The following is a 15,221-nucleotide window of genomic DNA, read 5'->3' on the forward strand; positions in this document are numbered from 1 at the left end:
CCGTTTCTTCACTTCCTTACCACACTCTCCATTGCTCTGTATAGTTAACCCCAAGTATTTGAAGTCATCCACCCTCGCTATCTCTTCTTCCTGGAGCTTCACTCTTCCTTCTCTGCCCCTCACATTCATGCACATATATTCTGTTTTACTTCGGCTAATCTTTATTCCTCTTCTTTCCAGTGCGTGCCTCCATCTTTCTAATTATTCCTCCGCCTGCTCCCTGCTTTCACCGCAGATCACAATATCATCTGCAAACATCGTAGTCCAAAGGAATTCCAGTCTAACCTCATCTGTCAGCCTATCCATTACAAACATAAACAGGAAGGGGTTCAGCGTGGATCCCTGATGCAGTCCCACCTCCACCTTAAATTCTTCTGACACGCCTACAGCACATCTCACCGTTGTTCTGCTGCCCTCATACTGTCCTGTACTATTCAAACATTTCTCTGCCACGCCAGACTTGTGCATGCAGTACCACAGTTCCTCCTTGGTACTCCGTCTTAGGCTTTCTCTACAAAGACACAATGTAGCTCATTCAGACCTTCTCTGTACTTTCCAAGAGCATCCTCAGGGCATCTGTGATAGTCTTTCTAGGGATGAAACATACGCACGCAGATACTTACTTCTGTCCTGAATCTAGCCTACACTACTCTTTCCCATAACTTAATTGTGTGGCTCATCATCTTTATTCCTGATGTTATCGAGCTGGGCTAGGCAAGGCCGCGTAGCTTCAACGCGAATGAATACGGCTCCATTTTGTACTAAGATTACACAGATGATGGTTTTAGTCTACTGAAGTCGTCACCAGGGGCGTCCTACGTCAAGTATTCACAACATTCGGTCCAAATTGTCAAGTATTCACAATATTCGGTCCAAATTCAGCAGGATTTATTTATTGTATGGTCTTGCAGGTCGGCGCCTCCTCGATTTATTGTCACCAGTTCGGGAACTGGAAAATATGACGCTCTTCAATTTACTGTCAAATACAGTGAACTCCCTCCTGTGACTGTTCATTAAATCACCTTCCATCCATACATTTTCTATGCCGGTCATCCTCACAAGGGTCGCGGGAGTGCTGGAGCCAATCCCAGCTATCAACAGGCAGGAGGCAGGGTACATCCTGAACTGGTTGACCTAGAGACAGACATCCATTTTTTTTTGTCCTGGTTAACCTCACTAGGCTTGCCGGCGTGTCGAAGCCAATCCCAATGTTTTTGGGATGTGTGGGAGTAAATTGGAGTGCCCAGAGAAAACCCACACAGGCACGGGGAGAACATGCAAACTCCTCACAGGGAGGGCCGGATTGAACCCGGATCCTCAGAACGGTGAAGCCAACACTTTACAGCTGCGCCATCGTGTCGCCACTTCACCTGTTTGATTTTTTCTGTGGAACCTGTTGATGGTATAAATTGGGGTCTAGAGTAGTCTGTAGATTTTTTTTCAGGATCAAGTCATCTGGAAGGAGTTAATAATTAAGGTTAATGTTTGTGATATATTCAAGGGTCATACAAAAAAATTCATTTTCTATGGGTATTTATGGTAGAACTGTACCCCTACACAAATTGGGCTTTACTGTACTGAAGACTTGATGGCCTTAACTCTCAAAATAATACCAAGAATTTGGGAAATGCACTGACCACATGATCTGAAATGAAACAAATAATATTTGTCAATCCATCCATTATCTAATTCTCATCATTGTCGGGGTCACTGGTTAGCTGGAGGTGATCCAAGCCAACGCGGGCCATGGAAAAACAACATCGTGTTACTGGAAAAGAACCTCACAAGTAGAAGTCTGTGCTCTGTGTGAAAGAATTTAATTTGCAACATATATTTCCGAAGCAAGTTGGAAAATGCAGTGGAAAACATGAAGAAAAACAAGGTTATACCTGTCCACTATCCCCCCTTGTTAAATATCCACACCGTTAATAATGCCAAGTTCCACATTATGGCCCAGCGGGGATCCGTGTGTTAGGATCTACTGTGTGCTGCAGTACCAGGGTGGGCCTAGGTAGCCTGTTCTCATACCAGCCTGGGTGTGATCATTAACAGCATCATTCCAATGGAAGGTTCACCCAAGGACAAGTTTCACAAATTTTAATCAGGTGATCTCCATTTGGAATGAATCTAAGTCTGTGATGTATTTTGTATAAAATCAAAGGTATACCAGAGGGTGAGGCTTATTGGCTGACACAGATATGAATGAATAAAGCAGGTGAAACATTGAACAAAATCAAGAAGCTCATACGGGCAGAAGTAAAATCAAAAACTTGAAAAGAAGGAAACAGACTTCGGAATAATGTAAATATCAACACAATGTTGAAAATATATTAGCTGGAATATGACTGCATGGTCCATTTTCTGTACCGCTTCTCCTCACAAGGGTCGCAGGTGTGCTTGAGCATATCCCGGCATTCATGTACATCCTTAACTCGTTACCAGTCATTCGCAGGGCACAAACAACCATTGGCACTCACATTCAAACCTGCAGATAATTTTGAATCTTCGACCAACCTACAGTGCATGTTTTGGGGATGTAGGAGGAAACTGGAGTATCCGGCGAAAACCCACGCAGACATGGGGAGAACATGCAAACGCCACACAGGCGGGGCCGGGATTTGAAATACAGTCCTCAGAACTGTGAGGGAGACTAAGTAATTGGAAGTGTTGTACAATGCAGTTTTAATGGGCTTGCCCAGTGTTTATTTTTTTTTTCAGGGTGGGGGGTGGAATTTTCTCTCCAAACTGCAAAAAAAAAAAAAAAAAAAAAACGTTTGGGAACCTCTGGGTTTGCCTAAGACAGGAGATAATGTCATGAATGGAATTAAGATGAGTCATTGTCGACACACAGTGAGTTTGTCAGCTGGGCCTTGGACTCAAGTGTTGCTTGTCAACACAACAAATGTTACGACAAAAAAAAAACAAAAAAAAAAAAAAACCTCTCATTATGTGCTGTTGCTAACCATGCAAACCCATATCCTCCGGTATCCCTTCTGGGCAATTTATATTTGCTCTGAAATGTTAAAATTGTGTCCAAAGGAGATATTAGCAGCACGGTTCTATAATGTGACAGCATTTGAGGAACTGTTAGTCGAGATTGTTTTCCACACAGATCCATAGACGCACATTCTCAGGGCTACGACTTCCTCGTGCAAAGACATAAACAGATCTGCTGGCTGTCAAAGTGAATCATCACGAGACTTATATAGGCCGTCCAAGTGCGTCCAGATAACAGGGACAGTGAGGCATGCAGACTGAGGGGATTTCTCGACTGTCGCTGTCTGTTATTGCCAATGAGGCGGCAGGCTTTTGACCCACAAGGCTCGCACGCGAGGTCCTGCGGGTCCGCATGAAGCACTCGTCTTTATTAATCTTGAGTCTGAATGATGGATTTTGTCTGTGGGTTTTTATGCATTTACGTCTGACTGTTACGGTGGGCATGGACTCTAGCCATTAGAAACATTTTGGAGAGGAATTTTTACAAAAGTAGGTCAAAAGTGTGGCTGATGAGATAGGGTAGTTCAGTAGGTTTGCACCAAAAAAAAAAAGTGTAGCAATGTTGAAGTATTTACACTGCGCGTCATGTACTGCGTTCATCACATCACTGAACATATCTAGTAAATGTGTGCACTCCACACATGTCTCATTATATTGGCCTCTAGACCTACTCTATAATCATTTATATTATTTAGTGTGTGTGCGTGTTTGTGCGGGATCTAGATCCCCCTGCAGTGGTTTATTCATTTAATCTCTCAGAATCATTCTGGATTTGTGCATTTAGTGTATTTGCCTGTGTGGGCATCAATTAGGGCTCAACTTGATCTTTATCAAAGTAGATGAATAATTCATTGTGCATGTGCGTGTGTAGAGGCTTTGTTGCAGTCAATACGCAGTCAATACGCCACTCAAAAGTTAAAAGGCAACTCAATGAACTCAATAGGAAACTGAAGTGTGCTGTGTACTGCATTAGTGATTTTATTGGGAAAATCAAAGCAAAAACAAAACATTTATTATACTTTAGTTTTAATATGTATCTGTCTGTGTGTAGTTACAATGTTTTATTATTTATTGTTATTATTGTTTTGTTTAGGAAATCATTTTATGTCCTTTCTAATTTGAAAACTAATGGTCCCACACCCTGAGTGTGGCCCAGTGTCTATTTCAAATTAAAATGTAGACAACTTGTAGTGGTGATTGACAGCCTTGTTTAGCACCCGTCTTATTATCATGATCCGTGTTTTTGTTGCCGTTGATTTAATTCGAATTACTTTTGTCATGCAATGTTGCTTGTGGATGTTAATGGTTTGTCCTGCTTGTTAGGTTTTCCACCTGATCTCATCAACTCCCCTCCCCCGACCAACCAGCTCCTCCAAGCCACTCATATTTTGTTCAGCCACTCCTTAATGTCTCATCAGTTGGCTTGCATTTAGTTCCCCGCTCATTTATTGAACATTGTTAATTCAGTCATTTGTTGGTTATTCCACATGCATTATTTGTGCTTTTGTTTTTTTTTTTCAATTACATTTTAAAAAAAATTCAGCCTTGTGTCCCTGCTTCCCTGGTTTAAAGTTTCTCGGGTCCCATGGTGAAGAGAGATGAATAAACTTGCAACAAGAAAAAAAGCAAACCGAAAACTCACAAAAAACTTTTGCAATGCGTGGTAGTGTGATTTGGCGACAGTCGAGTGTCCAAGGGAATCATAAAGCATCATGGGTGAAGATTGATGTCCCTCCTAGCCAATGTGATGCCAGGAAGATGCTGCAGCGATAGCCAATGGGATGCCAGGAAGATGCTGCAGCGATAGCCAATGGGAAAGCAGTTCTATCACGCCACACAAACCAAGACACAGGATGTTTACGTTTGGTGGAATTTGGGGAATCCAGCTCCAATATTTTCCTTTCGTGAATTTTCTTTGTAACTAGAGACAATTTTTCTGAAGAGGCATGTCGTAACCTGAATTTTTTGCGACTCAAGACAAGACGTAGAAGCACCACTGTACACTACTGTAATCATATCGTTCTGCACTACGACATTAATTAGATTTAACACTTGTTTCAGTGCTGCTCTTTATTCACTGAAACATTGAATCTTCTTGTCTGTATTCTTGAATTGTAAAATTCATCAACCTGCCTTCTTTCTTCATTTATTGCAAATTTAAGGAAAGTTCGTCTTTTTAAATCCATTTGTTTATCTTTTTCTTAGGAGTGGACATTCTAAAACTGGTTGCAGCTCAGGTGGGCTCACAGTGGATTGACATTTATCAGTTGCTGGCCAACGCCACAGAGCGGGAAGTGGCAGCATTCTCTAGCGGCTACTCGGGAGATCACGAGCGGGCATACGCTGCGCTGCAGCACTGGACAATTCGGGACAGCGATGCCAATCTGGCCAAGCTGATCAACGCCTTGCACCGACAGCGCCGTATCGACGTGGTGGAGAAGATCAGACAGGTCATGGAGGACAATCCACAGGTAGGACAGAAAAATTTGGAGAAACCGGTTTGGCCCACAAAGTTTGGGATACAAATATTTTTGGGACAATTATGTGACATACTTGCAATCCCGGTGAGCAAACTGCCACAAATGCGTGAAACTAATTAGCTGGTATATTCTCCAGCACTCTCGTGACCCTTGTGAGGATAAGCAGCACCCTGTTAAACTAGAGGGCAAAAATATAAAACAACTCAATGAAAAACAACAAGTACGTCTGCAGCCTTTTTGTGGCGTATGACGATGTATTGTTTGATGCACACGGTCAAAATGTTATAAATTGGTATTGTCATAAACCAAGGATTAAGTATACATACATTTCAGTCAGTAATGTATCATGTTTGTTGACAAGTTAAATGAAAAGACTAAAAATGTATATTACATTCATTATGCAATTGGCCTTTAAATACTGTAGGTCTTGTAAATATATGTAGCTGGCTTTCTTGTCTTTGCAATCTCCTTGCTATTTAACATGTTTTTTGTTTTTTTTTAATATTCCAACCGGCAGTTGCTTGTGTCTGATCTAAAACAACAGAATGACGTGTAATGTGTATCTTTGTTATGTTGAACTACGTATTAACATGTTGCTGCTAGTGAAAGGTTGAAAAATTCAAGCCTGTTTCTCATGTTTTGGAATGCACAGAGGTTGTACAGTAGATGACCATTACTGTATATGCCCAATTTTCACCATTTTGTCAGTTGCCATTTTTATTTGGGGTGCTCAATACACTTTTATTTCAGACTGGCATCAGGACAAGTATATACTCCTAACTATTCACTGATACCGATACCATTAGTACTTTTAATAGATCAAATTTCAATTCAATGATAACCAAAATTCATTCCCCAGTTGAAAAAAATCGCAGGATTGCAGATTTGACTCTGTTGTAAGATGAAAAGATTATAAATACAGTTTCAAAACAAAATTGCAAAAAAAGAGTTAAAAAAAAAAGCATCAGCAATTTATTGCAAACAAAGTGAAATATAGTCTTCATCAGCCTTTAACTAAAAAAATCTGCTCAAAAATGTAATTTTCTGTCAGCTATTCACACTGTCATGAAAAGTTCTTTTTTTTTTAACTGCATAATCATGGCTTCATTTTTAATCCTTTACCAACATTTTATTTTTTTAATAATTACCTATCCTTGGTCATATAACTCCAGGTCAAAGCCCAACAATTAAAGGTATTGTCCACTTTCATTGACTTTCTGTCTATCAGTACAGACAATTGTACCTCTCGTTGCTGCTTAATAACCAGTGGAAGATTTTCTGCCGCTGCATTCTCTGGCTTTATTATTTATTGTTGAGTTTTATTGCACTTCACAAATGGTTCATCAAGGGAGGCATGCTGATATATGATATATATTTAGACGATCACAGTCCATTGCAATAGAACACAGCTTTCATTGCTAGTTAAAAAGATTTGAAGTACTTTCTTTTCATTTGACCATTTTTTAGTTCGTCAGATGGTTATGGTTATGGCTTGTAAACACTGTAAAAAAAAATGTGAGTGACTTAACATCACTGTTTCGATTGTTCTTTTTCTCTGTGAACTACTTCATTGTTCAGTTCATTGGGGAGGAGGCTGGGTACACCACGAAGTGGTGCACAAGCCAATCGCAGGGCAATGGGACAACAGCCGTACACTTTTAGCTGACTGCATATTATGACCTGCAAAATTGATGACAAAGACCCAAGCATTGAGTTTCCCTAGCCCCGACACGAAGTCCGGGCCAGGCCAGACGGGGAGGGGGAGTGCATATCAAATTATCCCAGGCAAAAGAGTAGTGGACTGGATTCCCTCAGTATTCACTGACTGCAGGTATCTGACCTGCAGGGGTAACAGAAATAAAACACAAAGCTGGACAGAAGTTTAGCGGTAAATGTTATACGCAATTGGATTTTAAATGAACAGGAATAAAATTAGAAAAAATAATCATTCTTTGAAGTTGTCTTACAGCCTGTTGTTTTCAGCTTTTTGTAAACCAGTTTCTGGGATGCCATAGTGCTCTGCCTGTTGTTGTCTGTGTTAGTCTGTTCTTCCAGTTTCATCACATACATCTCTAATGCTGTTCACCTCCTGTTTTTTTCACACCTTGCCTATCTCCCAAGTTTTCTTTGTATGATAATAATACAGTGACTGCCCTTTATTTGGGGTTGGGTTCCCATGCATAGAAAACACACTTTCATCTTTCTATACTTCCTGTTTTTCCTTCTGTATTCTCTCCGCGTCATTCAACTAAGAAAAACAAAACATTTCCTCGCATGCTACGATGGAAACCAACAATAAAGCAAAATTTCTTCCTCAAGCGATCATTTATAAGTGCTCTCTATCCTTTCCAGTTCAATTTAATAACTAAACAAAATGACACCCAAGACTGATTTAGAAAAGGATGGAAATTTGCAAGGGTTAACTGAGTCAAAGACATCATCAAAGTGATTTTTTTGTTGGAACCTGTGATGGGAAAAGCCAAAACTCACAGCATGAAACTGCACACGAAATATCTTATACTGTAAATTAGTGGCAACAATGTAACTCTTCACTGTAGTTAAATTAATAGCTCATCTGCTTCAGGGATAATGACAAAATTAACTGAAGAAATAATATGGTTATGAAGGTTGAATCAAATTATTGTATTTTAGTAGGGGAATTTCTTTCACTCAATTGCCAGGCATACTAGTCATCGATTGGAAGGAAGGCGTCAAAGTCCACATATACTATTTAGCAATGCTGCAGAATGAAAAGAAAACAAAAGCGCCAAGAAAAATATTCAGTGGGTTAAAACAGGCGTCTATTTTCGTAAACAGCACATTTGTGGCATTTGTGCAAGTGCAAGCATTTGTGGGCTTGTCCACAAATTTGCCAGACTCGTCTCTGCCACGATGGTTTTTCCTGAACAACGTGAATGTGTCCCTTGAGATGCACCAGGCGTTGTGACAATTTGGTAGCAGCAAGCCGGTATAAGCTTAAACCTGCTCATATCATGTCTAAATACTGGCATGAGGTCAAATGTGGCATTAGTGTAACATGATTTTGGTGAACTGAGATACATGCAGAGTGATACTGAAGTCAATGGTCACATATAAGTCATCAGCTCATTCTGTATTGAATTATTAATTCAGTGTAACTGCTCCTATTGCCTTCTGCCGTACCACACCAAGGCAGTGGCAATGCAAAGCACAGATCATTGCGATGATGTGTCGCCCTCTTCTGTACAGAGATGTCGCCATCGAGAATGTCCTTGTGCCACATTTAAAGGGAATGAGTTTGCCACCACCACAATTGGTGGCAAATAAAGCTAGCAATAAATACACCCATATCTACAAAATGACCAACACCAGTCCAACCCGTCTGATGTACAGTTTCAACAGGTGCCATACCGAATTTACACCAGTCATAAAAATAGGGCAATGAATATTAAATTTAGTCAGTTTTCTCCTGACTTATGACACCACTAAATTCCTGCGCCCACAGGTTTGTAAATCTGTCATTCTCTTATGGGTCGCTTTTATGTCTGCATCGGTCCTCCAATATGTTCCACTTTCATCTGCTTCTGTTTACTGGGTAATTGTGTTTTGTGGGTTTATACAATTCTGCTTGCAGGAAATGCACTGATATGGCAGTATTTGTTTTTTTCAGAACTGTGGAGCAGTGATGGAGTTCTCAATGAATTGAAAACATATAAATTAGAGCAGTGGTTACATTTCTGCTGCTCACCTCAGGCTGGGAAAAACAAGACTTTCCCCTCATGAGCTCATCTCCAAACCAGTCCTTACTGGTTGGAACTGAATGTTCATTATTGCTCCAGAGGGACAGACGGGAGAGGAGAAGGGTTTGCACAGATAGGACAATAGACAGAGGATAGTCTGGAAATACATAACGTGGACATGATAAAAAGAAACATATCAGTATATAACTAAAATATATTCATTTCAAATTGCATGAACACTTGTCAATTTCTATATCAATCTTGTCAATTTCATGTACAAGGAACAGGTTTAAGATGGAAGAAATAAATGTCCTAAATTTCCTCGCCAGGGGAGCTTTCCACAACACCATCTTATTTTGTAGGTGTATACATTACTCCAATTTCAAATGTGGCTTTTTTGTTGTTGTGGTTGTTGGAACTGCTCTGGAAAATGTACTCATCATTTTATTTTCTTCTGCAAACTGTTATGGAAGCAAACTAGTAGGACTGAAATTACGTGGTCCAAAATTATTTCATTACCAAAGACAATGTACAGTAAGTAGTAATCATATCCTACATTGATTTAAATGTGTGATCGAGATCGAATGCCACTTCAACAATGCAATGATACGTTTTAATCACAATTTTGGGAGTAAAATGCCAGTTTAAAATCATCTGTACCTACATTAGAATATGAAGTGCTGGAATGGAGTGATGTTCTCTGCGCTTTCAAAGTAAACTTACCAGTCAATTTATGGTCACATAACATTGATTTGGTTTGGTTAGATTCCTAATTTTCCTCGTTAATCATCATTGCAGCATATTCCTTTGCAAATACCAAGTCCATTGCAAAACTATTCACCTTACTCATATTTTGTTGTCTGTCTTTCCCCAGTTTGACATAAACCAGCTGATGACGTCAGTGAATGTAAGCCAAAGCCTCAGTCCCATTCACAAGCCTCCTGAGTCTCCCAGCAGCACTGGCGGCAGCGGCAGCAATGCTGTTGGTGTCGAGCAGTCGCCGGTGGACCGTACCAAAGGCTTCTTCCACGACGAGTCGGAACCGCTGCTCCGTTGTGACTCCACCTCCAGCAAAGACTCTGCTCTCAGCAGGAACGGTTCATTCATCACTAAAGGTGAGTGGGAAACTAGTTGTGGCAGAAGGGACGTTTTACGCCTCTACAGATGTCTAACCCATGTGAAATTTATTTCTTGACGTGGTGGTGTTAGAGCTTGTTGCCACCCAAACCTTTTTGCATGTTCCCCCCAAACCACTTCGTTAGATCACCTCTTAGTTTTCCATCCATCCATTTTCCGAGCTGCTTACCCTCATGAGGGTCAAGGGGGAGTGCTGGAGCCTATCCCAGCTGTCATTGGACAGGAGGCAGGGTACACCCTGAACTGGTCGCCAGCCAATCGCCGGGCACATAGACACAAACAACCACTCACACTCACAATCACACCTATGGCAGTTTAGTGTGTCCAATTAAAACCCATGCATGCATGGGGGAGAACATGCAAAGTCCACACAGGCGGGACCAGTAATTGAACCCCGGTCCTCAGAACTGTGAGACCAACCCTCTAACCAGTTGCATCACCGTGCTGCCTTCTGTTAGTTCGTCCAAATTGAAATGAATTGAAAAAAAGTCAAAAATAATACAAGCGGGACGATGGCACAAGGAGGAGCTCTCTGGCTTCCTCCCTTATTTCAAGAACATGCATGGTAGGTTATTTGAACGAAATTGTCCATAGGTGTGCAAGTGAATATGAATACTCATTTGGAAATTAAAGGAAAGATGAATGAGTTATGATTGCCCTCTTGTGGTTGTCATTGACATTGTACTCTACTACCTTTCACGTTGCACTTTATTTTGATTTTTATGTTTGTGATTAAGAAATAGGGAACATGTGAACAAGAATTTGGATAAAAACAACAACCTTAAAATGACATCCTCACACTGCAGGTGATGCCTATTTCGCATCTGACTGTGCTGTAAACGCTGGATTGGGCCCCACCCTTAAAATGGCGCATTTGCATGAGGAGCAACTCACACTGAGATTCACATCTTTTGGAAATTTTGAATCTTCAATTTACCTATTATACATGTTTTTGGAATGTGGGTGGAACCCAAAGGATAACGTGCAAATGAGATTTGACTCCAGAACCACAGAACTGCGAGGAACTGCTACCATATTGCATATATAAGACAACATATATTGTGTTTTACCCCTCCTCGAGCCGTCACCTTATCGTGGTGGAGGGATTTGTGTGTTCTGATGATCCTAGGAGCTAAATTGTCTGGGGCTTCATACCCCGGGTAGGGTCACCCATGGCAAACAGGTCCTAGGTGAGGGACCAGACAAAGTACGACTCCAAAACCGCTATGATGACTACAAAATTGGATCTTGGTTTCCCTTGCCCTGATGCGGGTCACCGGGGCCCCCCTCTGGAGCCAGGCCTGGAGGTGGGGCTCGAAGGCAAGCGCCTGGTGGCCGGGCCTGCACCCATGGGGCTCGGCCCGGCACAGCCCGAAAGGGTAACATGGTTTCCCCTTCCCATGGTCTCACCACCTGTGAAAGGGGCCATAGGGGTCGGGTGCAATGTGAGCTGGGCGGTGGCCAAAGGCGGGCACCGTGGCGATCCAATCCCCGGCTACAGAAACTAGTTCTAGGGACATGGAATATCACCTCTTTGGCAAGGAAGGACCCCGAGTTGGTGCGTGAGATCAAGAAGTTCCGACTATATATAGTTGAACTCGCCTCTACGCACCACTTGGACTCTGTTCCACTCAGGAGTTGCCCACAGGGAGAGACGCCGACAGGTGTGGGTAATGCCCCCCGGCTCTGGGCCTGTACGTTGGGGTTTACCCCGTTGGATGAGAGGGTAGCCTCCCTCCGCCTGTAGGTAGAGGGACGGGTCATGACTGTTGTTTGTGCTTATGCACCAAACAGTAGTGCAGGGTAGCCACCCTTTTTGGAGGCCTTAGAGGGAGTTCAGGAGAGCGCCCCCTCTGGTGACTCCATCATTCTACTGGGGGACTTCAATGCCCACGTGGGCAATAACAGTGAGACCTGGAAGGGCGTGATTGGGAAGAATGGCCCCCCCGATCAGAACTCGAGTGGTGTTGTGTTACTGGACTTCTGTGCTCATCACGGATTTTCCATAACAAACACAATGTTCAGGCATAAGTGTGTTCACATGTCTACTTGGCACCAGGACACCCTTGGTCGCAGTTCGATGATCGACTTTGTGGTCGTGTCATCGGACATGCAAACACATGTCTTGGACACTCGAGTGAAGAGAGGTGCGGAGCTATCAACTGATCACCACCAGGTGGTGAGTTGGCTCCGATCTTAAAGGAAGATGCCAGGCCGACATGGCAGGCCCAAACATATTCTGAGGGTCTGCTGGTAATGGCTGGCAGCTTCCCCTGTCAGAAGGTGGACTTTTAAAAGCGGACAAACAGGTCTTTGAGGGTCAGAATTCTAGGTCATAGACAGGTGTTCAAATACTTATTTGCACCTGTATCACACAAATAAATCGTTAAAAAATCATACATTGTGATTTCTGGATTTTTCTTTTTAGCTTATCTCTCTCACAGTGGACATGAACCTACGATAAAAATTTCAGACCCCTCCATGATTTCTAAGTGGGAAAACTTGCAATATAGCAGGGTGTTCAAATACTTGTTTTCTTCATTGAATTTATTGAACATGAGCACAAAATAATGAACCAGAAATATGCAAATGAACTTACAGGAAGCTGTAGACAATAGTACTAACAAGTATGCATAAAAGCACAAATAGGTGCCACTAAAGTAATATTTTACTCCAGGGTTTCCCCAAACAAGTTCCAAAATGGGTCGGCAGTAGGAGTGATTCTAGAATCGGAAATCTAAGGAGGCTGAGCCTCTGGCCAGGAAACACATATTTTACACTTTTACACATTTTAACACAATTTGTATGAGTGAAAAGCAAAAAAATTCTCCTGGCGCTCCGGTTTCCTCCCATATCCCAAAAACTTGCATTCATTGGAGACTCTAAATTGCCCATTGTTGTTATTGTGAGTGCGACTGTTGTCTGTCTTCATGTGCCCTGCGATTGACTAGCAGCCAGTTCAGGGTGTACACTGCCTCCTGCCCGTTGACAGCTGGTATAGGCTCCATTTCTCCCGTGACCCTTGTGAGGATAAGCGGCTCAGAAAATGGATGGTTGGCAGTTAAACAAGATGGCTTTTTTTCTTAAGAGGATCAGCAGCTGCTGTGTCAACGATGAAAAGCAAGGGAGACAGTACAAAACCCTAGTGGTTACCTGTGTTTGCGGATATGACTGAAAACTTGCTTCTTTTCACCAAATCATCTCTCTTGGAGTATTTCCCTCTTGCTGCAAAAGATAATTGCATTCAACTGTTCCTTTCAGACTTAGAGCAACTCATATTTTTTAAATATATGTTTCTTGGTGGTACGAGCAGAATTAGTGTAATTGAATTAGTTGTAAAAAATTTGATTTTCTACTTTTCTCGGTCATTCTTCCAGAGAAGAAAGACACAGTGCTTCGTCAAGTGCGCCTGGACCCCTGCGACCTGCAGCCCATCTTTGACGACATGCTGCACATCCTGAATCCCGAGGAGCTCCACGTTATCGAGGAGATCCCCGCTGCTGAGGACAAGCTGGACCGGCTTTTTGAGATCGCTGGAGTCAAAAGTCAGGAGGCCAGCCAGACACTGTTGGACTCGGTCTACAGCCACCTCCCCGACCTTTTGTAGACCAAGAAGTCACAGAGAGGAGCAGATAAGGTCATAAAACTTGCAACAAGCCGATCTGAGTCCGTTCTGATTGAGCTCAAATTTAATCTGACACAGTGATCCATCATCATCATCATCATCATCATCATCATCCGTTTTCTACTTTGTTTGAAGCTTCTTTTATTGAGTTTGACCTTTACTCTTCCTATTATCTTGGATTGTGTGTTTGTTATTCCTTCATCCTCTAATACAGAGGGTCAAAGTCAATACTTGTTTTCTCTTTCTACCAATTGTATCAAATACATTCTGACTTTTAAAATGCAAAATGGCTCAAGAGCTTCTTGTTGAACATATCGTTGCTATCCAATGAAAAGTGTCACCAAGTTTTATTCACGATTCATGGAGATAAATGTTTTTCCATTTATAATGACAATATGTCAGATTTAATGAAAAATACAAAGCACTTTCTTTATGTTAAACTTGCACCATTCATGGATGATAGTGGATTTTCTGGCATCAGGTCTTACAACATAATAAAAAAAAGTAAAAATAGAAAAGTAAAATGAGGTTTGACTTCAAACAAGTCAGTGAACTGGTATCGTTCATCTTGTTTTTTTTTTTTAAGAGGCTCTTCAACAATCAAACATACATTATTCACATTTATCAATGTATTACCAAAGGTGCAGTGTAGACTGATGGTAAAGCGTTGGAGTTCTGATGTCCCAGGTTCAATCCCGGATCCGCCTGTGTGGAGTTTGCATGTTCTCCCTGTGCCTGTGTGGGTTTCCTCTGGGCACTCCGGTTTCCTCCCACATTCCAAAAACATGCAACATTAATTGGACACTCTAAATTGCCCCTAGGTTGGATTGTGATCGTGGGTGTTTGTCGCGATGTGCCTTGTGATTGGCTGGCAAACCAGTTCAGGGTGTACCCTGCATCCTGTCCTTTGACAGCTTGGATAAATTCTAGTACTCCCCGCAACCCTTGTGAGGATAAGCGGCTAAGAAAATGGATTGAGATATATATACATGCAGAATATAAAGCTCATAAAATGGAAGCAGTATAATTTTTACATCGCCAGTCTGCTTTTATAGAATTAATGCCATATGTCCTGAAAGATATAATAGTTCACGATACACACATTTTGTTCTCTGCTAACTTCCTTTTCCCATTCACTTTGTAGTCTCTGTGTCACTATGATGGAAGTACCTTTTAAAGTTTGTGTCAAAATGTATTAATAAGGCACTCATTATTTTGTGGTTATTAGTCCATTACAAATGTTTGTGTGTGTATGTGTGTGTG

At 41.7% G+C, this 15,221-nt stretch overlaps 1 protein-coding gene across 1 annotated transcript in view; it reads left to right on the forward strand.

The window, feature by feature from the left end:
* The window catches only part of tnfrsf21 (tumor necrosis factor receptor superfamily, member 21), a 41,711-nt gene extending 27,112 nt beyond the window's left edge, over window positions 1-14,599 (forward strand). Inside the window, exons 4-6 of the mRNA XM_061811582.1 lie at window positions 5,203-5,468; window positions 10,071-10,311; window positions 13,711-14,599. Coding sequence (XP_061667566.1) covers window positions 5,203-5,468; window positions 10,071-10,311; window positions 13,711-13,940 — 737 coding nt within the window. The 3' untranslated portion in view covers window positions 13,941-14,599. The remainder of the gene's footprint in view (window positions 1-5,202; window positions 5,469-10,070; window positions 10,312-13,710) is intronic.
* The last annotated feature ends 622 nt before the right edge of the window (window positions 14,600-15,221 follow it).

This window comes from Syngnathoides biaculeatus, chromosome 23, assembly GCF_019802595.1.
Source record: "Syngnathoides biaculeatus isolate LvHL_M chromosome 23, ASM1980259v1, whole genome shotgun sequence".
NCBI classification, from domain to species: Eukaryota; Metazoa; Chordata; class Actinopteri; order Syngnathiformes; family Syngnathidae; genus Syngnathoides; species Syngnathoides biaculeatus.